This window comes from Trichosurus vulpecula, chromosome 6, assembly GCF_011100635.1.
Source record: "Trichosurus vulpecula isolate mTriVul1 chromosome 6, mTriVul1.pri, whole genome shotgun sequence".
NCBI classification, from domain to species: Eukaryota; Metazoa; Chordata; class Mammalia; order Diprotodontia; family Phalangeridae; genus Trichosurus; species Trichosurus vulpecula.
In genome coordinates this window covers 106,268,573-106,295,804 of record NC_050578.1, presented here as the reverse complement: position 1 = coordinate 106,295,804, position 27,232 = coordinate 106,268,573, and the positions used below count along the sequence as shown (strand labels likewise).

At 40.8% G+C, this 27,232-nt stretch overlaps 1 protein-coding gene across 1 annotated transcript in view; it reads left to right on the top strand.

The window, feature by feature from the left end:
- ARHGAP10 (Rho GTPase activating protein 10) overlaps positions 1–27,232 on the top strand; it is a 371,669-nt gene that overhangs the window by 313,224 nt on the left and 31,213 nt on the right. Inside the window, exon 20 of the mRNA XM_036764654.1 lies at positions 10,919–11,078. Within this exon, the coding sequence (XP_036620549.1) occupies positions 10,919–11,078 (160 nt within the window). The remainder of the gene's footprint in view (positions 1–10,918; positions 11,079–27,232) is intronic.

The following is a 27,232-nucleotide window of genomic DNA, read 5'->3' as shown; positions in this document are numbered from 1 at the left end:
AGTTCCTTTTTATTTTTGGTAGGAAAAAAAAGCACATTTCAGGGGCGGGGCGGAGATTGAGTTAAAAGATAGATTTTGATGAGTTAATGTGCAAATGAATCAATCAGGGATAGATCCAATTTCTTTTGACTCATTATTATTATTATTTTAATCAAGGAGAGAGCCTGGAAATTATCCACTCTTTATAACCAGGATGTTTGGAAAATAGGAGATATTTCTGGAAGTCAAAATAAAGCTGTAGTGACTGTTTCCTAATCGACAGTGGCTGACCTGCCATGATGTACTTTGGTATCTGACTCATTTCTGTGCACAATTTAGCATGTTTTAGGGTTGCTTCATCTTTTTTTTAGTTACAAAAGCTAGCTAAGTATTCGCAGAATTTTTCTCACCATCTTTTACAAATCCTTGGCATCCATGAATAGTAATGTGCTTCATTTTTTATGACATTTATACATTTCAAAGTTTGTTTGTATCAATTACTCTCATTTTCTGTTTGTTATAAATTGTGTGCACACATTTTAACATTCTCCCTACCCTGCTACTCAAAAATTACTTTGTATTTATTTTGCATTTACTTATCTGTTATCCATGTTGTTTTCCTCAGGCAGAGTGTAAGCTCATTGAGGGCAGAAGGTATTTTTATCTTTGTGTCCACAATGCCAGTAGCATAAAGGAGGCTTAGTAAACTGTTTAATTATTAGAGCTTAATGCTTACCTCTTTTTAGTGCATCAATATGGGCAGCTAGGTGGTGTAGTGGATAGTGCCAGGACCTAGAGGCAGGAAGATTTATCTTCCTGAGTTCAAATCTGGCCTCAGACACTTATTAGCTGTGTGACCTTGGGCAAGTCATTTAACCCTGTTTGCCTCAGTTTCCTCCTCTGTAAAATGAGCTGGAGAAGGAAATGGCAAACTGCTCCAGTATCTGTTCCAAGAAAACCCCAAATGGCGTGATACAGAGTTTGATACCACTGAATAAGAACTGAACAGTAACAGTGTTTATTCAAGTGTTTATTAAGCATTTATGTTAGGCATTGGGCTATACAAGGACAGCAACAGATGTCTGTCCCTTCTCAGAACTTAGGCATCATACTTGGGGCCAAGAAGATGGTGTGTGTGTGTGTGTGTGTGTGTGTGTGTGTGTGTGTGTGAAACAACATCTACCCAGATAAATAAACACAATGTGATTTCATCAGGGAGAGACCACTAGGAACTGAGGAGAATCAGGAAATGCAGGAAAGAGGCCGTGATCCAAATGAGCTTTGTCATCCACAACTCTGCTGAGCTTGATGCAATCAGAACATGGCTCTCTGAAGGGCGAATGTAAAAGTGACACTCTTTTACCTTGTTTATTTGTACAGTTGTATGATGTGAATTTGAGGGGCAGAGGAAGACTGAAGAAGTTTCTCTCTGCATTCCGTTGCTACCCTTTCATTCTTGTTTATTGGCATTTCATTTAGATTGATTGACAGATCCTAATGTCAGTGATGATCATACTTGATAACTAAGAAAATTTCCCTCTGCACTTGTACTAAATTAAAGGAACATTTTCAACTCTTTGATCTATGGAACTTCTTGAATATACAATATCTCTTTTCCTTGACTTTCCTGATATGGGAATATTTGAAGCTTCAATGATCTCCCTCTGCTTTCTGTAACTCATTAATTCAAGTTCCTCTTAGTAAACATAGCACATAGTTTATGTTTTTTTTCCACAAATGTTCATTGATAAGCCAAATTCCCACTTTGGCCGTGTCCTAAAATGTCCATTTTATTTAGTGTTTTAAATCCATCACCTTTCTGACATGTTTGCTCTTTGTACCCCCGCAATCATGATTTGTCACTGCATCAATATGAGTTTCCAAGTCCTTCAAAGTCATTTTTCTTTACAATGTCTTTGTCATCGTATAAATGATCCCCCTGATTCTGCTCCCTTCAGCTTGACCCTGTTCCTGTATATTTTCCCAGCCTGCTCTGAAAGTATTCGTTTGGTTGTTTCTTACGGCATAACAACATTCTATTGCAGTCTTATACCACAATCTCTCCAACCATTCTCCAAGAGGTGGGTACATGCTTGATTTTTAGTTTCTTACAGGTATGAAATATATGATACACATATATTCATACATTTATTTTTTTCTTTGTTCTGGGTGTGTTGTAGCTGCCTGTTTGTACCTACTATGTGCCATTCCATTGACTTTTGGGTGATCCTTGACCTCAGTTCTGTGACTCACAGCAATAGAATATCTGAAGAATATTGGTATCAAAGTCCAATGGGTCTTTGTTTCAGAGAACATTTTGAAGTGACAGATCCTTCTAGCATGCCTCCTTAGAGACCATGGGCTTCTTAGGACTTACAGATATTCTGATCATCATTCTGTTGACTCTCTGTCTTATCTGTGCTAAAACCTGTAGTCAAAGATTTCCACTACTGTTTTCCCGAGGTCCACATCCTGGATTATGAAGTTAGATGGGTTTTAAATATACTTATGTATTGATTGTCTAGATTTTCACAGAGGAGATAGTTTATTTGTACTTAACTTTTATGTTTAAATTGTTATTATTTTTAATCTTTTGAGTCATCATTGTAACATCTTTACTATTTTGCCTTCATGGCCATCCATATTCACTGACATCCATCCATTACAGTGGAAGGACATTGAACAAAAAAGATTCAGGAGGGGTGGCTTGAGTAGTGGCCTTCATGGTTTTAGTTGAATGGTAATTGTGGTGACCATTTTTCCAATCCCTCCATCTTTTGGGCAAAGCGTCCTCCTTTACAGTGGCTCATTAAATTAAAAAGTACACTTAATTTTCTTGAAATCACGATGAATGGTCCAAGTCTCCATAGGACAGTTTGGAAAACAGAATTCCCAATTAAATATTTTCTCTCTAAGTGGTGTATTATTTCAGAAGGGTATGAAAGACCCCCATTTGATTCAGCCTTTGAGTTTCTATTAGGAAAACTAAATCCCAGTCTTCTAATATATTGACCCTTGAGTCTGATAATGGTATAAATGTTCTGTTTGGCAGTGTAAGGCAATTTGCTCTGACTTTTGTTAATGTTGCAGCCAATATGGTCCCATTCACACCATAATTGAATTGCCAGAGACGGCCATTGCCCTTTGGTGGTCAAGGTCATTTTTGTAGCTGTAATATGTTGTCCGTTAGCTGTTACTGATGTGGTAATGTGGTGTCCCCATCATATTGCATGATTCTCTTTAACTTAAGTGACATTGTAACCCAGCAGATTGACCTGTCATATCTTTCTCTTATACTCTACTTTAGTTTTTTTCCCTTGTGTTTGCTAGGGGATGGTCACCATATTTAATCTTTGTCCATCAAAGGTCACAAGGCTGTGTTAGGGATCATACATACTCTTTGACAGAGGGGAATTGAGGCCCACCCCAGTTAAGTGACTTGTCCAAGGTCACACAGGTAGTCAATGCAACAGCTCAATAAACTGCTTTTTTGTTTTCCTTTGGCACATTGTTACTTCCTCTTCCTTCCTTAATTTAGTAATTTAAGATTCATCAGGGGCCTTCTTTTTCTTATTCAAATTGCCCTGGGATATGTTCTCCTTCAGTTGGCTATTTCTCCCAAGGAGGAGATGCAGGGTTCTGCTTTGAACAGTAAACATGTAAAACTCAATTTTTTAAAAAAGTGATTAAAAAGGAAGAAAAGGCTCATGAAATTCAAGTTATCATCTCTTACGCCTGATTTCGGATAAAAAGAGATTTTATTTCCAGGTGAAATAGTTTTCTTTTGCATGTGACTGTCTTTAATCTGTTAACCATTCACCTTTATTATGCCTTTTCTGTTTTGAGAGGATGAGATGAAATGAAATGAGAGGGGCTTCCTCCCCGTACTCCAGCCTCACCCTCCTGTCACTGCTAGTGGGGCTGTGAATTGGGGTAAGTGGGACATTGGGACCTTTTCCTTGCACTTGGTAATTATATTCTGCTTCCCAGCACACCTCCCACTGCTGAGAAACATAATTAGCTTTCTCTCCTTAATGGGCAGTGACAGTTCTAATTTCTTTCCTCCTTTTTCCCTTCTAATATAAGCCAAAGAGAGTGTTTTTCTCTGATTGAAGAATTGAGTCCATTATCAAATAGTAAGTTTTTTGCATGAACTCACAGGCTTCCATTGACTGCCCTGTGGGTGACAACAGGAGTTTCCTTTGCCTTGTAGGATTGCATTAGGAAAAAAACAAAACAATTATGCTCAACACATTGTCCTGAGAAAAGTTATGTTATATTCTCTTTAATTCTTTTTATTCAGTGAGAGTTTTGCTGGAGTCAGGAAGACTTATCTTCCTGAGTTCAAATCTGGCCTCTGACACTTACTAGTTGTGTGACCCCGGGCAAGTCACTTAACCCTGTTTATCTCAGTTTCCTCATCTGTAAAATGAGCTGGAGAAGGAAATGGCAAACCACTCCAGTAACTTTGCCAAGAAAACCCCAAATAGGGTCACAAAGAGTCAGACATGACTAAAAAGACTGAACAGCAACACAGATAGTAAGTATCTGGAGGCTGCGTTGGATCTCAGGACTTCCCACTTTAAGCCCAGGGCTGTATCCACCACACGTGGAGCTTTGAGTTTTCCATTTCTTTTGGTCTTTGTAGCCTCATTGTGTCCCACACTGAATCAATGTTTGTTGATCATTTAATTAACAGGAATAGGGTGGGTATTTAACAAAAACTAACCTGGAATCTTAGGTGGGATCAAAGCCTGGCTGCTTCCTAAATTTTTATTGAATCAAACTGAATCCTCATCCGTCCTGTGAAATGTGTTGGAAATATTGCTATCTCCATTTTACAGAAGGCAAAATTAAGTCTAAAAGCGATTAAGTCACTTCTCCGAAGTCACACTGACAGACTAATGATGTGGAACTTCTTCCCCGGTCTTCTGCTCCAGAATAGTCCGTCTGTTCTTCTCTCTGACCCACCACAGGAGAAGACTTAGGTTTCCTTTTGTTCCTTTCACAGGTAGTTTCCTTCTGCCATGTGGAGGATATTCAGAGGTAGTTCTGAGTAGAGGCATAAGGTTCTGTTTGATGCCTCAAATTCAGTGCCCTCTTTATCATCAACATCCGTAAGATGTTGGAACTCAAAGAGATCCTAATGATGATGGTTGAATGGAAAGAGTCACAGTCCTGGGAGTTGCAGGGCCTGAGTTTGAATCCCAGCTTTCTTACCCTATACCTGTGGGTCCTTGGGCAGTTCATCATCGGGCTCTTTATTATTATTAACAGCTGTGGGACTCTGAGAAAATCAATAAACCTCTTTTGGCTTCAGTTTCCTATGAGAGGATGGGTATTAATGAACTTTAAGGGCCCTTCCAGCTCTAGCAAGAAGAGACAATATATAGGAATAGAGGATTCATGTGAAAAAGACACTACAAGATAATTGGTTGGGGCGGGCTGGGGGGTGGGAATGCAATTAAACAATTTTATGAAATAGAGGAAGTCGGGGCACTGGCTGTGTGGCCTTGGGTCACTTCATGTGCTTTAGCCTGCTTCCTCATGTGTAAAAAGAGGTCTAAATCTATGATTCTGTGATGTACCAACCGCTGAGTAAGGCTGTGATGTGGAGTGCTCAGACAAAATGGAGCAGGCTTTGGAGAGGAGTCAGGCCTTAGGCCGGGCCTGGAGAGGGACAGTGCATAAAACACCGGGGTGAGCTAGGGCTGGTGTTTTTCAGGAATGAGCTTCCATGCTTGAGGCCTGTCTGTGATGGGCCAGACCCCACAACAGGCTTTTTATTTCCAGAAGCTGAATTTGGCCTGTAGATGCCCTGCTGTTGAAGCCGTCAGAAAAGCGCCATCAGTGCCCTTGATGGTTGTTAGTGTAGAATATCGATAGAATGGATGGTTGAGGTCCTTAAATCCTAGATCTAGAGCTGGAAGGAACTTTAAAGCTTCATCTCATGCATGAGGAAGTGGAGGCAGAGGTACATGAAGCAGCATACCCAAGGGCCCCATAGCCCCTGCCTTGATTTCCCCTAGTTCACAAAATGGTGTTGCTATTTTTAAGTCAAGAAATCCCCTAGTGTTCTAAATGAAATTTAAAAAGAAACTATTTAGGTTTTTTGTTTGTTTTTAAAAAATTTACTTTCATTTTTTTCAAAGGACTAAATACCAGAAATGGAAATTAAATGATTATTGATATTTCGGAGTTGTTATTTTACACACACACACGCACACACACACGCGCGCGCGCACGTATGTGTATGTATATATGCATATGCATATATGTATGTGTATACAAGTATATATCTGTGTATATGTGCATGTATATATGTTTGTATATGCATGTATATATACATAGGCATGTATACACATGCCTGCACACACACGTGTACATATCTACACACATGCATATTTAACATACACATGTGTATCCATGTATACACACCCACACACCCCTGTGGATTTTGATGTGGTCCTCGATTCTGTGCCTGTGTTCAGTCTATATTAATTCCTACACAGCAGGAAGGAAACAACATCGTCTTCACTTAGAAAGTATGTTGGGAACCATCTCTCTACTTGGTCTGTCTGCATAAATCTATGTGTTTCCACAGATGGCATTTTCACTTGGTGGCTTCTGATGGCTGAGGTTTGGCAGGAGGAGACATCTTCCTAATGGGACATGATTTAAGATGCTGAAGGACAATTTGTGCTGCATCAGTGTGCTGGGAAAGAACTCCATGGGGTGGGGTTGGATTGGGGAGGGGGGATGTGGAGTGGGACTGAGCATATCTGGTTTTTAAAACATCCAGGATGCTCTGTTTTCCAGGAGTTCCTGTTTGCCTCTGACGGGCTTCTCCTTGGCTGAAATGAGACAGTGACTTAGTAGGTCCTGGCCCTCATGTTCACTGCTTGTGCTGGGTCGTGCCCTGCAGACAGGGAAGGCAGCATCTAAAGATTAATGGAGGCAGGCTCCCATCCCACTGAAAGCCAGGAGCTGCCGTTGGAAAGAGCAGCATCTGGCTAGATTATGTCTGACTCATACTTGAGGTTAGCACTGCTCTGCCTCAAAAACCCAATGGGTTTTGCTGCATCTGGCCAAGCCATCCCCAGCGGCCTCAGATGAACAGCTGTACTGCAGGTGAATGTGGAGATTATGTGCTCCTGTTCTGTTCTGTGTCCTGAGGAAGTCCAACTGCCCTGATTCCTGGGGGAGGGGGAGGAGAGGCCTGTTATTTACTGCCTGTTCCTCTTTTGTGCCCTTTGGTGAGAGAGGGAATTAAAAAAAAAAGACCACTGGTTAAGGCTGAGCTGTTGCAAAGCAGAGGAAGATTTTTGTTCCCTGGTGGGTGGACCAAGTTCAAAAAAGAAAATAAATCAGAAGGAATCCTACCGGTGGTCAATCAGTGGGTTCTGGTTCATTTGCCTGAAAATTGACTCTTTTGTTGGGGAGTTGAATTACACCAATTAGCTAAAGCTTCTTGTGGTGAAGGGCTGTGGAAAAAGTGACTGTTGCTGGGGGAATCACCCTCTTGTTTCTGCCTATGGTGGTGATGTCCTAAGATGAATTTCAGGGCTTTCCATGGGTGACTCCCACGGATAAGGCCCTTTCCATTCATTGAGTCTATCTTTCTCCTAAACCTTAACTCATTTAAAAACAAACTTTAACCCATATTCATGGTCTTCCCAGTCAAAATCTTCCTTCTTTCTCTTAGAGTTACCATCACCCTTCAGAGGCAGAGCTCATCTCCCCCAGGACTCCTCCTAAGCCCGACTCCTTCTCCAGTCTTTAGTATTCTCTAGTCTTGAGATCAGTCGGCATATGCTTCATATCTAGTGTGTATATATTCCCGTTGAATGGAAGCTCCGTGAGGGTGGGGACCGTTTTATTTTTTCTTTGTATTCTTGACACTCAATCCCCTGCCTTCCAGATTGTAGATGCTTAATAAAGTGATTATGGGATTCATTTGGAAGCATTCACCTTGACCCCAGTCCCTCCCCATTTCCCTGCAGACTCTTTTATTTATCCCCACCCCCACCCCCCTTCTTTTGGACCAGACTCACAGTTCCCTCTGATGTGGAGAGCTTACATCAATGCAGATTTGCCCCTGCTGTCCAACGACAACAACTTACTGCTACTAATAAAAAGAATAGCTAGGCTTTATATAATGCCTACTATGTGTTAGGCATAGTGCTTTAGAAAAATGACCTCATTTGATCCTCACAGCAGTCCCGGGAGGTAGAAGCTATTATTATCCCTTTCTGTAGTTAAAGACACTGAGACAGGCCAGGCTGAAGTAACTTGCCCAGAGTCAAACAGCAAGTCAGTGCCTGAGACAGAATTTGAATTCAGGTCTGCTTTGCTCCAGGACCAGCAGTCTCTCCATTCTGCCATTTTAGTAAGTGTCCTGGAACCGTGAAAGCCTAAGTAACCTGCCCGGGATCACACAGCTAGTATGTGTCTAAGGCGGAATTGGAATCAGGTTCTTATGTGACTCAGGCTAGATTTCTATCAACCAATGCTACCTTGACCCATAAGAACTTCTTTTTTTTTCCCAGCGTGAACCAACCCGTTTATAAGAGCTAAATGTTAAATTTTCTTTTTTCTTTCTTTTTATTTTGGAGGGGAGAAGGTAGGGCATTTGGGGCTAAGTGACTTGCCCGAGGTCATACAGCTAGTAAGTGTTAAGTGTCTGAGGCTGGATTTGAACTCAGGTCCCCCTGACTCCAGGGCCGGTGCTCTACTCACTGCGCCACCTAGCTGCCCCTAAATATTAAATTTTCAATGTAAGCATTTACATCTCAGCAAATGCTGAATGAAACAAGGGCTTGATTTATTGTCTTGTTCGTTGTATAGACTTAAAAAAAAGATGGAGAAAATGTTAGTGCAGATTAAACTTAAAAGTGAATTGTAATCGCATATTCTTTTGAGGGGTGGTGGAGCCAGTTGTTAAACACTTACCATCAGACCTCTGCCTGAATTCTACTAGTCATCATTTAAAAACAATTCCACATGTTCTCTTCTCCAAGATTTTCTATTCTGGTTGCACATCTATTATTAGTTCCGCCATGTTTGTCCATTCAGTGCCTCTGTCATTGGTAAATTAGGTCTTTTCTCATTTCACTGGTGGTTGGGGTGGGGGGTGGGCAAGTTGGATCTGACAAGGATTAGAGATGTACAGATTTTAGGCCAGCACTAGTTGGAAACAGGACAGGAGACTGAGTGAGAATCCTTTGTGGTCCTTTGATGACGTGAGCATCTTAGGATCTAACTTAATTCCATGTCCGGTATTTTTCTTCTTCGTCTCATCAGTGGAGTTTGATTCCGTGTTTGTTTTTGTGGTCATGCGTCTTGTTATTCTGGGTTTCATGTATACTCTGTAACCATGACCCATATCTAGGCAGATGTGTTTCTCCCCACCAGAGTTGGTTGGTCACCAGGTGAGATATTTAGATTTTGAGCCAGGCTTAAAACTGATTTCAAATTGATATTAAAACTCCTGTGCTGGAAAAGCATTTACATAGTGTGACATCATCAGCTTAGCATGGTGCTAGGTCTTTGGGTTCTCTGAATAAACAATAAGGGAGGAGAATTGTAGATTTAGATTAGGGTTCAGAGTCTGTTCCAAAGGTTGCAGTGGTTGTAAACCCCCAGATTTTCTGGCAAAGTTCCCTTTCTTTTTTCCCCATCCTAGCAGGATACTGACCCTCAATACCCTCTTCTCGACACCCCTTTCAGAAGAACCCCAGAAACTCTTTTCTCCCATGACCTTTAGGCCTAGTTCCACTTCCTGGTGGTTTTCCTGAGAGGCAGACCCCCAGATGCATTCCAAAGACTCCTGGGCCTTGTCATGGTGCCTGTTGTTACCTTTTAGGACTTCCAGGGCTTTCCATCTGCCCTACAACCGACCTCTTCCACATGTCATCACTCAGTGAGTAAACATTAATTAAGCACCTACTGTATGCCAGGAAGCATCCTAAACACTAAGATACAAAGAAGGGCAAATGGCCGACCTTGAGGAGCTCACCATTTAATGGATTACCTTTTCTACTTTTTTCCTGGAGAGCAGAAGCTGTCTTCTAAGCATGTAGCACACTGTATCCCTCATACTTGGCACATAGTAAGTGCTTAATAAATGCTTTTCCATTTGTTTAGAGAGCAGAGTAGTTGCGATAAAAATATAGAAGGGAAAACAACTGACTGATTTGCTTCCCATTCTCTGACTTCTTTACTCAAGCCCATAGTGTATATAAATAATCCTAAATATTTTTAATAAAATGATCCTCTTTGAGCATGTGCATCTTGAAAATATTTTTCAGTTTGAGCTAAGCTTTCCTTTTATTGTAGTAGCCTAGACTTTTCTAACATCCTTCCTTAGTGTTCACAGGGGAGATAAGAGCTTTATCTATATTTTGGAACTTTTAATGATTGAGAGATGGAGTGAGGGTCTAAGATGAGAACCATGAACCTGGTGTGCCTTATAATTTCTTAATGTAACTGTGTACAAATGTATGATCTGGGAGTAGCTTGTACAGCCATCAGGCAACAAAGAAATGAAGGCCAGGCCACAGGAATGCTTCTCTCTCCTCCGTTGTCCATGAGGTTTTCATTGGCTCATAGCTGTTGCTTTCTTATGGATTTGGGGCATCATTGTGGCCACAGTAAAGACCGCACTGTTTTCATCTGATTGGATTTTGATTAGCGTTTTATCTTAACGAGAGAATACTTCTTCCTTTGCACATTTCAGAGGGTTTATTTTAGGAGTCTTTGGTTTCAAAAACAACCACCACCGTTTAAGACAGGAGACCCAGATAGTCACAGCCTGAATTATAAATGTAATTTTAAGATGAAGTTTGATTGACTAATCAAGTAATGCTGATTATTAGTGGTGTGCCTTTTTTTAAAATAGCATTTCTTTAAATCCTCATCTCCCTTTTATTTCTTATAGCTGACAATGCTAGCCCTCCCAAAGAGGACACTCCAACAGGCAGCCTCGACTCACTTTCTTCACACTCTCCCACACCCGCCATTTTGAGTGGTTCCCCTGGACCAGAAAAAAACCACCTCCTTACAGATGGAGGAGAATTGGTGGACTGGGCATCTAACAAGTAAGTAACCAGTGCTCTATCTGGTGATACAAAAATGAAAGGAGGCTAACCAAGTCTAAATGTGTTCTTTCAGTGAGATCAAAGAATGAAGAAAAAGTTCCATATGTACAAACATATCTATAAAAGTGCTTTTGGGGGCAAGAAAACGGAAGGGATGCCTGTGAGTTCGGGAATGTCTAATCAAGTTATGGTATCTGAGTATTTTGCAGTGTGGTTTTGCTGTAAGAAATGACAAAGGGGGCAGATTCAGATAAATTTAGGAAGACTTGTATGAATTGGAGCAGAGCGAAGTGAGAGAACAGTTTATAATATGATGACAACATTGTAAAAATGAACAGTTTTAAAAGACCTAAGAACTCTTTATCAGTGAGATGATCAACCATGATTCTAAAGGATTTAAAAAAAATTTTACCTACTGTTTGACAGAAGACGTCATGGACCCAAGATGCCAAATGAGACACATTTTTGGATATTGTCAGTATGGGAGTTTATTTTGCATGACTGTGCCTGTTTGTTACAAGAGTTTTGTTTTTCTTTTTTTTTTCTTTCAGTGTATGGGAAAGAAAATAAATGCTTGTTAATTGAAATATATCATTAAAACAGTCGAAATTTGGGGGTTGTCAGATTGAAGATGACTTCATTAGGTTTGTTTTTAACTTTCCTTGGTACCAGTTGTACTCTTCAACAAGGGAGAGAAATCAAAAAAGGGTTTTCCCAATATCCTCGGGGAGAAGAAGGATCCAAGTCTGTATGAGGTTAGAGTGTACATGGGAGGTTCAGGTCATAAGAGGAAAACTTTTGTCCCAGTCTGCGTAAGATATTGTCTCATCAGATGTACAAAGTAATTATGAAAGGAGGAGCATGTTTGTGACTGAGCTGATTCTAAGACACCCATCTTAGAGAGGTTTGTAGCCTGAGGGCCATCAATCTCTTTTGTAAATCTTAGGGGATCCGTGAATTTGGATACAAAAAAAATGCATCTTCATTTTTCACTGACTTCCAAGTGAAATTTATCAGTTTCTTCAATTATTTAAAAGGATTATTCTTAGAAGGGGTCCTCAGACTTCACTAAGACTGCCAAAACATCATAGCACAAAAAATGTTAATAGCATGTGCTTTTCATTATTGGTATTTTTAGTGATTGCTGGCTTCGCCTCCATTTAATCTCTTGTTATAATAGATCATTGAGAATTGGCTGTTGAAACATCTGATCTGATTTTCTATGGCTTGGCTCACTTTTTAGGCCAGGCATAGAGATGAGCTTAGTTAAGTGAAGGGTATACTATGGGGAGTTTCTGACCATTTAGGGGAACTATATTTGCCTAGTAGTCTCTGATCTATGAAATAATAATCTTTTTAAAAAAATACTTCCTAGAGGAGACCAGAAGGGACCTTGGAAGGTCAACACTAAAGGCCTCATGTTATAGGGATTTTCCTGGCCTCTTGGAGTTAATCTCACCTTAGCTATGGGAAATGAAAATGTATCTTATGCTTCTCAAACTTGACTTCTCTTTCTCGAATGCTTGCTACGTTCACATGTTATTATTATAACATGAGTTAAGTATGTGAGAAGCTGGTGAAAATTTGGTAGCCAGATTCATCTGCCCATTCTGCAAGCAAGCCACCTTGCCTTCTAGTTAACAGTAGAAGGGCTGGAATTTAAGAATACTTCAAAAGACCATGCAGCATCAATTAATGCTGTGCCTTTTAAAGAAATCTATATAAACCCTTGATCTTACCATCCCCTTAAATGTTGTACTCATGTGATCAAATTCCAGATTTTATCTAATCATAGCCTCCTATTATTCCATCCTTCCTCATGCCTCACTTTTCTTTATTGCTTCACCCTTCTTTATTCTTAGCATGATCCCTTTCCCTCCACCTCTCAGTGTCTCTCCAGGCCATCTTTCCAGCTGTAACTTTGCTATCTTCCCTCCCCAATCCTGGGCTTTCTACTGTTCTCTACTCTTGAGTCTCTTCCCCTCCTGTCCAGTAGGTTGGTCTTGCCTCACCAAACCCCACGCTCGTATGACTCCTCCCTTCCACCCCTGACTTATGTGTGGCTGAACAGTACCATAGGAAGTCCTACAACTGTATGGACCAAGTCTGGTACAGATTTAGGTTATCTCCTCTCAACTGGCTCATACTTTGGCAAGTCAGTTCTTTTACTCTTTCCTGATTTACTATTTATCACATTTCCCACAACAGATATTTTTAAGCTTTTTCTTTTTTCCTTAAGGCTCTTTCATACTGCCTTCTAGGGCTTCACCGTATACTTTACTGAGAAAAGAGAGATCATACCCTGTCAAACCCCTATTCTCTCCTACTCTACATCTCAATCCGTGCCCCCTTCCCCACCGCCTACAAACAGGCTTCCTGTCATGTTAATGGGGGTGGTGGTGTAAGATCTTCCCAGCCCATCGGTAGATCTCATGTGGAGCCCATTAAGGGAAGCTTGCCTGCTTGTAGGAAGGTTTGCACACCTTCTGTTAATAAGCTAATTAGGTCATGAGTCGGGTTGTGAATGCCTTCTGGCTCTGAGCCTATTAGCTGAAAGAATATACTGTGAGGGGTGAGTTTTTGCTTTGGGGGCTCACTTATGAGAAAGATGTTGTGATTCCCTGGTCGACACTCTCAGTGGCCTTAAGTTCAGAGCTCCCCAACGAGGTAAAGGCTTTCTTGATTCAGTAGTGGATGTAAAGCATTGATTCAGGCAGTAGAGCCCTGTCTGTTGGTCTTTATTTCTCTTTGTATTTTTTCTGTTTAATTAAAGAAGATAATTGACCCCTTTTAAGTTGCTTTCCTAGTAAAGCAGATAAAAGACCCTGCACTAGCAACCATCCTGGGTGTGCCAGTGTGGTTGCCGTTACACTTCCCCATCCTAAAAAATTTCTCACTTGACTCTGTCTTCATCTCCAGATAGCATTCTCTGTCTCCTTCCTTTTCACAGTGGCTACATGGGTTCTCTCTGCTTCCTCTCCTCCGGCAATCTCGATTCTGTCCTCATTACTCAATTGAAGTTGCTCCCTCCAAAGCCAGAACTCTTTTCATTCTGACGGCTTTTTCTCAATCTTCAAACTTCCCCCCGTTTCTACAGTGTTTGATGCTGTTGCCCATCTTCTCCTCCTGTATACTATTCCTTCTCTGTGCTTTTCTGATGTTGAACTCTGCTCTCCTCTCATTACCTTCTCTGTTTCTTGGAGTGAGTGTTCCTCAAAGCTCTGGCCTGGGCCTTCTTATCTTCTTTCTCTACCAGCTTTCCAGGATTTTATCTTAATTGAACCTCCCACAGGTTCAGTTCTGACGGTTCCAAGAAGTTTCTATTCTTCTGTAGTCTCTCTCCTGAGTGAGATCTCCAGCTCTGTTATCACCAACTGTCTTCTGGCCCATTTGGAAGTGGAATTCCCATAGGCATCTCAAACTCACCTTGTCCAAAACTGAACTTATTGTCCTCTCTCCTAAGGCTTCCTTTTTTCCTAAATTCACTGTTTTTATCAGGTACCAGCAATGTTCTCGTTACCAGGATTCATTACCTCTAAGTCATATGGCACTCTTCATTCACCCTCATTTCCTTCCACATCTGGTCAGTTGCCAAGTCTTTTTCATTCTACATCCAAAAATCCCATCTGCCCTCTTGTGTCTTCCCTGAGGTCACTGGTCATACTGTAGTCACCTCTCGCTGAGACCGCTGCAATATCCTCCCTTGTTGGTCTTCCTGCCTTGAGTCTCCACATCCACACGGCTGCCAGATCGCCCTTCCTAAAGCACAGACCCGACTAGATCACTCCTCTGTCCAGGAATCTCACTTGAGCCTGGAAAGTCATTTAACCTCTGTCTTCCTCGGTTTCTTCATCTGTAAAATGGGGGGGAGTGGATGGCATCTACTTCCCAGGGTTATTGTGAGGATCTAATGAGATAGTAATTATAAAGTGCTTATTAGCAGTGTCTGGCACATACTTAACCCCAGATAAATGTTAGATATTATTATTATTATTAGGTATTACTGCTGTTGTTGATTATTTGCAAGACACCTGTGACAGGCAGTGTGGTGTAGTGGATAGAAGGTTGATCTTCAAGTCAGGAAAACCCGGATTCACAGCCTGCCCCAGTGGCAGACTAGCTGTGTGGCAGTGGGCAAGTCACTTAACTTTTTAGTGCCCAAGGTGCCGTTCTAAGAATATAAATTACAGATGAGTGGTAAACTACATTGGCAGAAATTTCTATAGCAGATTTTCCCTAAACCAGTGAAATCATGGTGCCAGAGATACTCCGGTCTCTCCCCCAAGTGGCTCAGTGGTTAGAGTGCCGGGCCTGGAGTCAGGAAGACTCCCCTTCCTGAGTTCAAATTTGGCCTCAAATACTTCTATCTGTGTGTGTAACCTTGGGCAAACCACTTAACTCTGTTTGCCTCAGTTTCCTCATCTGTAGAAGGAGCTGGAAAAGGAAATGACAACTCCAGTGGGTCTGCCAAGAAAACCCCAAATGAGTTCATGATGAGTTGGACACAACTGAAAAACAACACACACACTCTCATATACAGATGTACGTATGCATATGTATATTTAAATATATTGATAAATGATATATAAATTTGTTTATGTAACATTTATATAAATTGTTTATAGAAATATATTTATAGCATTTATCTATAAATATAATGTATTTATATGGATAATGGGTAATATATTTATAGTGGATAACATGTTTGAATTTTACTTCAGATACTTTTGAAATATTATTTCATTTTTTATTTTTTATTTTCAGTTTCAAATATACATATGTTTGGAACTGAACTACACCGCAATATTTATAAACACTTATATGTATGTATGGTGTGTCTGGGTACTACAGTGGGTAGAATGCCAGGCCTGGAGTCAAGAAAACCTGAGTTCAAATCCAGCCTCAGATAACTTTCTAGCTGTGTGACCCTGGGCAAGTCACTTCACCCTGTTTGCCTCAGTTTCCTTGTTTGTAAAATGAACCGGAGAAAGGAAATGCCAAACCATTCTGGTATCTTTGCCAGTAAGACCCCAAATGGGGTCAGAAAGAATCAGATACAACTTAAACAACTGAATAACAATAAAATATGTATATACACATATGCATTTATATTTATTTATGTATATATGTGTGTATGTATGTACACACACACACACACACACACACACTCAATGCTGGCCAAAGACAGAATAAGAACCAATTTTAACCCTTCAGGGAACCTATATTTATTGACTGGAAAAATTTGACAGAATTGAGTGTGTATCTTGTCACGTCTTTTTCTCAAGCCTCTTGATATAATCATATGACTTTGTTGTTTTGTTATAATGTGGTCAGTTAAGTTAATAATTTTTCTAATATTGAACTGGCCCTTCAAGGCCAATATAAATTCAGCTTGGTTATGGTTGACTTGGAAGATTTAAAAAAAATGTAACTAAGACTCATTTGGCTCTAAAGTATGTAATTAAACCATCCTGATAATAATTTTTACTCAAGCTCGTTCCTAGATTTAGAGCTGGAAAGGGATTTGAAAGGTCATCTGACCCACCTCTTTACTTCCCTGATAAGAATTTCATCCCTTGAGAAAGACCTCACCCAGAGACCATCCAGGCTGTCCTGGGCTGGAGCCCTGCTTCCCTCTGCTGTTTTGTGGGTTCTAGAATTGGTTCAGAGCCATTTTTTATAGGTCTTTGGAGGGACTCGGCGGGGAGCTCACACTAGTCCTTGCTTTCCAGCCGCCATCTTGGCTCCACCCCGCCAGGGGCCAAGGACCTCACGTGTGCATTTATTATTTCTTTGTGTTCTGAAGAATTAGGTGTAGATATGTTGGAATCTAGCGCGAGTGGATAGAATGCTGGGCCTGGGGTCAGGAAGACTCATCTTTGTAAGTTCAAGTCTGGCCTCAGACATTTACCAGCTGTGTGACAGTAGGCAAGTCACTTAACCCTGTTTGCCTCAGTTTCTTCATCTGTAAAATGAGTTGGAGAAGGAAATGGCAAACCATTCCAGTATCTTTGCCAAGAAAACCCAAATGGGGTCATGAAGAGCTGGACGAGACTGAAAAATGACTGAACTGAACATGATGGAATCTCAGCTTATCATGGCTCTGGAAAGGATCTTTCCACTTGGTACATAGATACGTTCTCCAGAATGATTTGAGGTGATTGCTTTCTCCTAGATAATTACTATCTTGAAGCAGCATCCTTTAGGAACATAGCTAGTTAGTTGTGATTTTTCCTCTGGCTAACCGTATGGCCTTTTACAGTGCTATAACAACCCTGGAGCATTTAGAAACATTTCCCCATTTAGAAATACCTGGACCTCCTCCCCACCCCAACCATATTCTTAGGTATTTCCTTTGTCCTCCCAGCATTTCTGGGGTCCCTTAGTATGTATAAACATTCTTACGTAGGATCATGCCGTTCTGTACCTTTCAGGAAATACTAAGTTGGCTTTTTCATGGAGGTGGTCAGTTGCCCCAAATTATCTTTTTTACCATTTTCTCATTGGAGGTGAGGAAGGACTTTCAAGGAGAAAGGAGCCAGTTAGTATGGCCACACAGAACTTTGCAGTATCTTTTAGAGTCAGCAGTAAAGTCTGAATTTAATCCCTTAACACAACATGGAAGATACAACCAATATGCCTGTGCTAAATTGGAGTGTATTCATTTTCCCAAGGTTCTTAGAATTTCTCTGCTGAGGACCCTTAATTCCTCAATGCTCTGATTTTTGACATTTACCAACCTCTTGAGTCCCTGGAAAGCCCCATTTTCTATATTTCACATTCCAAGCCATCTATACCTATTGCCTGCTCTTACTCAACACTTATTTCCTTCTTAAGTCCTTCTAATTTGGCACGCATCCTCACTGTGCTATAAAATCTCCACCCTGGAAGGTCAACTTGACCTCTTTCTTGTTAATTCCCACAGAGTTTTCTCAGTTCTCATTCTTTTTTTCCTCCTTCCTTCTGTAGCATTGGACACAAGCCCGCCTTAAAATCTCTTTCATACTTAGACCTTCCTGAAACTAAACTATTTTGATTTTCCTTCTACCTCTAAAGTAATCCCTTTGTTAGGTCCTTTTCCTTATTCTATGACTAGTTTTCCCTCTCTGCCTCCACAGTTTTCAATAGTTTCGCCCTGAGACCACTTCCCCTTCTCATTGCTTCAGCTGTCACCTGTCAGCTCTGTGCAGTTAACACCCAGATTATATCTCCAGCCCTGACCTTACAGCTGGACCACATGACTGTTTGGGCATCCTACGGTCACTCAAACCTCTCTGGACTTTCCTGTTTCTCCCAGTAGCACCACCCTTCTCCTACTGACCTGTGTTTGAAACTTTGGTGGAAACTTTGATAACTCATACCATATCCCTTCAGTTTCTTCTTACTACCTCTTAGACCTATACCACTCTTTAAAGTCCAGTTGCCCCCACTCCAGTTCAGGACTTTTCAACTGGTCTCTCTACATCCCTTCTTCTCCCCACTCTGGTTCATCCTGTCTTCCACCACCCGATGGCTCCAAAGTATTACTTCCATGATGTCATTCCTCTGTTTAGAGACTTTTCTTAGATCCCTTAGCCTAGTATTCAAGGCCCTCCATGATAGGGAACCAGCCTGTTTGTTCTCTTAACCTCCTTTCTTGGCCATCACTTAACATAAAAGACTTCGAGAAATATCAGTTGCTCATGGTTAGGCCGAGCTAATATAATAAAAATGACAATTCTACCTAAATTAATCTATCTATTCAGTGCCATACCAATCGAACTACCAAAAAATTTTTTTACTGAGCTGGACAAAATAATAACAAAATTCATTGGAAAAACAAGAGGTCTAGAGTATCTAGGATATTAATGAAAAGACATGCTAGAGATGGTGGCTTAGCCACACCAGATATTAAACTGTACTACACAGCAGCAGTCATCAAAACTGCCTGGTACTGGTTAAGAAACAGGGGTGTGAATCAGTGGAATAGGATAGGTACACAAGTAGGTGAAATCAACAAGTTTAGCAATCTACTCTTTGATAAACCCAAAGAGGCCAGTTTCTGGGCTAATAATTCACTATTTCACAAAAACTGTTGGGAAAATTGGAAAATGGTAGGGCAAAAACTGGGCATAGACCAATATCTTACACCATATACCAAAATAAAGTCAAAATGGGTTCATGATTTAGGAGTAAAAGTTGATACTCTAAGTAATTTGGGAAAGCAAGGAATAGTTTACTTATCAGATTTGTGGAAAAGTAAAGAATTCATGACCCAACAAGAGATAGAGAGCATTACAAAATGCAAAATGGATAATTTTGATTATGTCAAATTGAAATGTTTTTGTACAAAAAAAGCCAATGCAACAAGAATTAGGAGGGAAGCAGAAAACTGGGAGAAAATCTTTGCAACTAGTATCTCTGATAAAGGCCTCATCTCTAAAATATACAGGGAGCTGAGCCAAATATATAGGAATACAAGCCATTCCCCAATTGAGAAATGGTCAAAGGATATGAACAGGCAGTTTTCAGAGGAAGAAATTAAAGCTATCTACAGGCATATGGAAAAATGCTCTGGATCGCTGCTGATTAGAGAAATGCAAATCAAAACAACTCTTAGATACCACATCTCTCCTGTCAGATTGGCTAAAATAACAAATCAGGAGAATGATAAATGCTGGAAAGGATGTGGGGAAATTGGAACATTGTTGCATTGCTGGTGGAGTTGTGAGCTGATCCAGCCATTTTGGAGGGCGGTTTGGAACTACGCCCAAAGGGCTATAGAAATGTTCATACCCTTTGACCCAGCAATACCACTTCTAGGGTTGTATCCCAAAGAAATCACGCAAGCGGGAAAAGGACCCATATGTACAAGAATATTTATAGCAGCTCTCTTTGTGGTAGCCAAGAATTGGAAATCAAAGGGATGCCCATCAATTGGGGAATGGCTGAACAAGCTGTGGTACATGAAGGTAATGGAATACTATTGTGCCATAAGAAATGGGGATGATGCAGACTTCATAACAACCTGGAAAAACCTACATGACATAATGCTGAGTGAGCGGAGCAGAGCCAGGAGAACGTTGTGCACAGCCACAGATATATGGATTCCGTGAGGACCAACCCTGACAAACTGCGCTTTTCTCAGCAACCTAAGGGACAAGGACAACTCCAGGGGACTCACGATGGAGAATACTATCTTCATCGAGACAAAGAACTGCGAAGTTTGAATACAGACTGAGGCACACTACATGCTCGCCTTTTCTGCTTCTCTTTTGTTTTTGTTTTTGGTTTTTTTTTTTTTTTGGTTCTGTTTCTTCTTTCTCATGATTCATTCCATTGGTCAAGGTTCTTCTCCACGACTTGACTAGTGCATAAATTAATTCAATGTGAAGTTATACATGACAGTTATATGAGACTTCATGCCGTCTTGGGGAGGGAGGGGGGAGGGAGGGGAGAAAAACTGGAACTCAAGACTATGTAGAACCGTGTGTGGTAAACTAAAAATAAATAAAGAAATTTATAACAAAAAAAAAAACATAAAAGACTTCAGCCTGAGCCAGAGTGACTGACCTTTGTTCCTTATGCCTTTTTGCATCATTGGATTATAAGCTCTGTGAGGGCAGGGAGTATCTTTTTCCCTTCTTAGTGACCCCAGCATTTAGTACAGCACCTGGCTTAATAAAGGCTTAATAAATGTTTATTGACTAATACTGCTTCTGTTACCAGCTGTGCCTGCCTAGTTTTCTTCCATTTCTACAAATCTCACTCATCCTTCAGGACCCATTACTAGTTCCATGTCTTCCATGAAGCCTTCAGTGAATAGTTCAGTCCACAGGGAGTTCTCCTACCTCGAAATTCTTCTTTGTGACCTTGGGTAGATCATAACCTCTCTGAGGTTATTTCCATTGCTGTAAAATAGTTAAGTCATAGGTTATTACAGTTGGACATGTGATTGATGTTCTCCCTCTCTTTCTCTGTCTCTGTCTCTCTCTCAGCATTTGGGATTAAATGACTTCCTCAAGGTCACACAGGTAGTAAGTATCTGAGTCAAATTTGAACTCAGGTCCTCCTGACTCTAGGACTCTATCTGCTGCACAACCTACCTGCCCCAGTTAGTGTTCTTAAGGGAAACTTATAGACTGCTTCCTGTTCCGAATTTTCATCCATCTTTGTCTTCTCTCCAGGAGGATTTTTAACCTCTTATGACCAGACAGCTTGTAGTTCTTCAAAAAGGGTCTTTAACTTCTTTCTTCTTCCCTGCAGTACCTAGCACTGTGCTGTCTATATTGTAGGTATATTGTAGGTGTTCAGTCAATATTTATTATGTTGAATAGAACTCACCTTCCAAATTACCACTGTTTTCATAAAATCTGTTTTTTCCCGTAAGTCTGGAAGCGGTCTTCAGTTTTTTTTATCATAAACTTAATTTTAAAACCCTAATGTCATAATGATAAAAACAGCTAGCATTTATATAGTGTGTTAGCATGCAAAGCAAACCCTCGTTTTTTAATAATAATAATAAAGCAGCTAGCGTTTATGTAGCACTTTGAGGTTCACAAAGCATTTTGCAGATAACTCATTTTATCCACACAACAGCCTTAGAAAGTAGGCGCCATTGTTACTTCCGTTTTACAGAATAGGAAACTGATGCCCAGAGAAGTTAACCCAGCTGGTAAGTATCTGAAGCTGGGTTAGAACTTGGGTCTTTTTGACTCCAGGCCTGGCCCTTTATCTGCTGTGATTCTATGGTTCTACACCCCTTAACATACGTGGTTACATTTGCCCTCTGCAATGATCTTATGATCGTATTATTACAGGACAAGGCAGTGTAATAGAAAGACTTCCAGATTTAGGACCCTAATCCCATCTTTGCCTGTCACTAACCATGTGACTTTGATCTGGGCCAGTGATTTCCTCTCCCTTATAGCACTAATATTTAATAATGATCGTTTGTCATTCGTGATTATCACCCTGTGTTTTTACAAAACTTTCTTAGTGATCAATATCATTCTTATTTTATGGATAGGGAAATGGAGGCTTAGATTGTCATTTTCCCAGGGTTACACCGCTAGAAACCAGTCCTTGAACCTCGCCAGATCTTTCTGATTTCTGTCCCATTCCCCTAATCGGGCTTTCTCGTTATTTTCTCTCTGCCTGTACCGCCTAGTATGGTGTTCTGTACTATATTCTTGAACATACTAGATAATGAGGAAATGCTGGCTCACCAAATCCATTTTAATCACCTTGGTGTAATCTCAGCTGAGCTCCCCCCAGGGGCTTGCGGATGCAGTCGCCCTGCATTGCTTTTTTTAGTGTGTTGTCATAGGTCCTGACGGTCCTCATCCCTCTGTACGTATGTACCCAGTCCCCATAGACTCAGTTTCCTCCCTTCTGTGTGTTTCTCCCGGAGATCTGTGTTTTGCAGTGATTCCGTAGCTAGAAAACAGACTCTCTTGGGACAAGTGCAGTGGCAGGGGTCCTGATGTGGGCAGCGTGGTCTTTAACAGGTAGAAAACTGTATTTCATGACTTGGAGATATTATTGATCAGGATCAGTCATTGGGGTCTAGGACTTAAGGCAGTACCTGGCATATAGTAGGTGCTTAATAAATGCTTATTGATTAATCGGTCAGTCTGAGTTGATAACTTTTCTCTACCCTTAAGAAGGATCATGGGTGACTTTGTTGCTGGGGACAAACTGCAGGTTTACTCTCCTTGGAGGCTGTTACATCGTAAAGCCTTTCAAATGTCCGAGTCATTTAAAAATATATTAATAGAGTCGTTTTCTCCAAAGAAATTATCCGTAATTATAATTGAGGAAACTGACCCTTGACGGACAATCCTTTTCCGTCCTTCACCATAAAGGGCAGCCCTCTTTTAAAGACACATCAGTCGGTGCCTACACCTGCTCCACCTGACTTGGGGTGTAAAAGGAGCCCACCCTTTCCTGCCGCTGCATTAGAAATCATGCCCCTAAGCAAGAGCTGTGAGCGTCTTGTAGTTGTGATGTGCCCAGTGCTTGGGCAGAAGGCATCTGATCCAATACACAAGATAATGGGGCAATCTCCTCCAGCTGACTGGGGCAATGGAGAGAAGGGACTTGGGGTCAGGAAGACCTGAGTTCAAATCTTGCCTTAGATACTTAACTAGCTGTGTGATATTAGGCAAGTCACTTGATCTCTTTGAGCCCAACTTTCCTCATCCATCAGTGAAGACAGTGATAGCGCCTTCCTTACAGGGTTTTTGTGAGTCCCCGGTGAGGATACTTTGGAAACATTCAAACACTTTGCAAATGTTAAAGTCCTCCCTACTATTATTACTGTTATCATAAGCTTTTGTCCTATTTATTTTAATTGTGTATTTTGAGTACATTTAGGTAGTAATCATGTTGAGAATATTCCCAGACTATTTAAGAATAATGTTTGCTTTTCATGTTTCTCTAAGACAGTGTCCTACACAGACTTGGACAGTGACTTTCTGGTGCCTTGCATTTGTCATCTCAGTTTGGTTCTTCTTTGTTCTTGGGTTTCCACAAAAGCTCTGCCCCAGTCCCTGTCTGGAGTGTTGTGGGAATCCTGTGTTATTTAAGACTATACCACTGGAGTACAAACTGATAGCGCTTGTAAATTTAGAAGGGGCCCAGTGACATACTATGTGTTTACTGTCTGAGAACTGGAATTTGCAGGGGGTGATTATCAGAAGATTGACCACCAGCATGTGGAAGCTTTTGAGCCACGATGATACACAAAATAGGGCAAAACACACATTCCTGTGTGGTGTCTGTTTACTTTCCCAATAACAGTAGCAGAGTGGTGGAAAATGGGACTGAGGAGGCTAAGAATCACAGTTTTGTAGATTATCTGTAAGCATGAATTTCACCATTGAAACTCTTTTAATGTGATCATTATCTAATGATCAGTCAGATGACACTGTGTTGAAGGCACCAGACTACACTTACATTGGCATTTTTATTAAAAATGTAACCAGAAAAAATATGGAAGTTGCCACTGAAAGGAAAGACAACTCACAGGTAGCCCCTGAAGAAGAGAATAAAAGAAATTGGTGGACTTGGTTTACCCAGTGATGCCAAAAAAATTCGTTTTCTGGGATACTCAGTCATCTCACTTTGCACAGCCCATATTGGGTATTGGCAAACAGACTCCCATGAAGAAATTGAAACTTATACCCAGAATCCCTTGCTGAAGATGAGGAAGTAGAGAAGTTCTGTGAGGCACTTGAGAAAACTCGTAAGCCAGGTCCACAGACTTTGCATCTTCAATGCAAAAAGAGATATGGGAAAGGAGAGTAAAAACTGTTGGAGGTAGGAGTTTGGGATCCAGAAATGTAATAGGTCAAAGGCTTGCATAACATGCCTGTATGCTGTGAATAATTTCCAAAGCTGGGTGTGAGCCATGAATCACCTGAAGAAGATTGACTAATGACAGGAAATGACTTGTTATTGACATCGAGAGTGATTTCAAAACCAGCTGCTTATGTGTAGTCACATCATTGACCAGTAAGAGCAAAGGTCAGAGCAAATACCAAATTAGAAGCAAAGATAAAGATCAATCAGTGAGCATTTCTTAAGCACCTAATATATGCCAGATACAAAGTATCCCTAAGTGCCCTTTCTAATGGGAAAGACAACACGTACATGTGTAAATTTAGACAGAATACATTAAAAATGAACTCAAGGTTTGGAGAAAGAATGCCCTAGTAGTTGGGTAGATGAGGAAAGGCTTCCTGTAGAAAGAGATGCTTGAACTAAGAAGTGAAGGAAAGCAGGGATTTGGAGAGACAGAGGTGGTGAGGGAGGGCATTTTGGGTATGAGGGACAGCCAATGCAAAGTCATGGAGACAGGGCATAATGTATTGTGTGCGCAACAGCAATTAAGGCAGTATGACTGGATAAAAGAGTTCTTGGAGAGGAGGGGAATGACGTATAAACAGACTGGAAAAGTAGGGAAGATCCAAGTTATTCAGAGATTTCAATGCCAGGGAAGTTTATATTTGATCCCAGAAGTAATAAGGCACCATTGGAGTTTTAATATGGGAGCAAGGTGGGGTTGACATACACCTGTGCTATGGCAGCTCTGTGTGGGATAGATTAGTGAGGATAGAGACTTATGATAGGAGCACAGAGAAAGCTGTTACAGTGACCTAAGGGAAAGGTGATGAGGCCTTAATTTAGGCCAATGTCTGTGCCTGGAGAGGAGGAGTCTATGAGAAATGTTGGTGATAGGATAGCTATGTGGGGTGAGTAACAGAGAGGAGCTAAAATAATGCTGAGGTTGTATGAACCTGGGTGATTGGAAAAATGCCAGTGGTGCTGGGGCAGATGATAGGGAAGTTAGGAGGAGAGGTTACTTAGGGGCTGGGGAAGGAGGATGTAATGAATTCTCTTTTATACATGTTTCATTTGAGATGCCTATGGATCATCTCTTTGAAATGTTGAATAGGAAGTTGGTGGTGCAAGGCTTGAGAGAGACTGGGACTGGATGTATAGATCTGGGAGATGTCACCGTAGACCCAGAGACACTACATGCAGGTCATTACGGCAGCTCCAACCTGTGGACTGAAAAACAGAAAATGGATAAAAGTCGTGGAATTGCCAGTGACCCACGTGATAATGCTTGTGTTTTGCTCTCTTCAGATAACAATACCTTGAGTATTGCATTAATAGATGGGTACCACGTTTTAGGAAGGGTGTCAATAAGTTGGAGATTATCAGCAGTAGAAAGGTACCTAAGATTGTGAAGGGCTCAGGATCATTGTAGAAGAGGATCGTCTGACAGATCTGGGGATAATTTGGAGAAGAAGAGGAAGGTGGGGAAGGGTGATGGCTATCCACAGATATTTATAGGATCATAGGTTTAGTGCTGGAAAGGACCTTGGGGGCTATCATGTCTAACCATCCTCCAACCCCCTCCACTTTATAGATCAGGAAACTGAGAAAGAGATTAAGTGACTCAAGTATAAGAGACTGAGAAAGGATTGAAACTCAGGTCTTCCTCACTCCAAGTCTGGTGGCCTATCTAGTATGCTATGTCATCTCGCATTTGAAGAGGTATCATAAAGAAATTCTTACTTCTAGATAACAGAACCAGGAACAGGGAGTAGAAGTTGCAAGGGGGCAAATGGAGGCTTTTGATATAAGGGGAAAACTTCTAGAATGGGGTTTCCTCAGGACATAAGAGTCTTCTTACTAGAGGTACTCAAACAAAGGCTGGTTGACCAGTAGACCACATTTTGTTATTCACGTGTGGGCTGTATCATATTGTCTCTGAGATCTCTTACAACTATGAGATGCTGTATTTTGCTAAAGAAGCCCAACCAAACAACCTACCTACCCACAATGAAGAGGCCTGGAGAACCAGGAAACTACTTTAACCAGTTAATACTAGTCTGTTCGACAAACGGACATGGAGAAGCTAAAGGGTACATGGGTTTAGATCACAAGCTAATTTACAAAACCTTATGCAGGATTATGACCAGTTGAGGGAATGAGCTGACAGACAGCTTGCTTGAGATTCATTTAAGCCAGGTTGTCTTCCAAGTATTTGCAGGGGAACCTGAAAGAAAGATGATAAAAAAGACATGAAGTAGGACAGACCTGATATTGTTTCCATGGCAATTATCTCAGTAATGAAGGTGGACCTACCACCTTGCCACCTGATGTACCACAGGAACAAATGGGAGTGGCCCTTGAGAAGATTTCACCAACTGCTTACAAGAGAAATCTGTGTTGGAGGCAGCTCAATTTTAAAGCTTTTCTAGGATTGATTTTTCAAGATATCTCAATGAGGGGAAGATTTCAAATTAATAGACTGGTTCAAAGAACAGATGTTCACTGGGAAAGAAAAAAGAAGGGATTTAGAATAACTGTGGACTGATAAATGTGTTTTCCCATCTGTATGAAATGTTTATGTAAGTGATACATGCATGGATCTAAAGTATTTCTGATGAAATTGGGACTATCTGTGAGAGCAGCCATGATGAAACAGGATTGCATAAGCTTTCATAGATGAAATTCTGCAACCAGCTGTGTCTTCAGAGTCATAGAACCAAAAGGTATAGAATATATAAGATCTTACTGTATCTTTTGATTTTTAAAAATTAAATATAGCAAAATGCACCATTAATATAAAATATTAAATGATAAAATATTCTCTT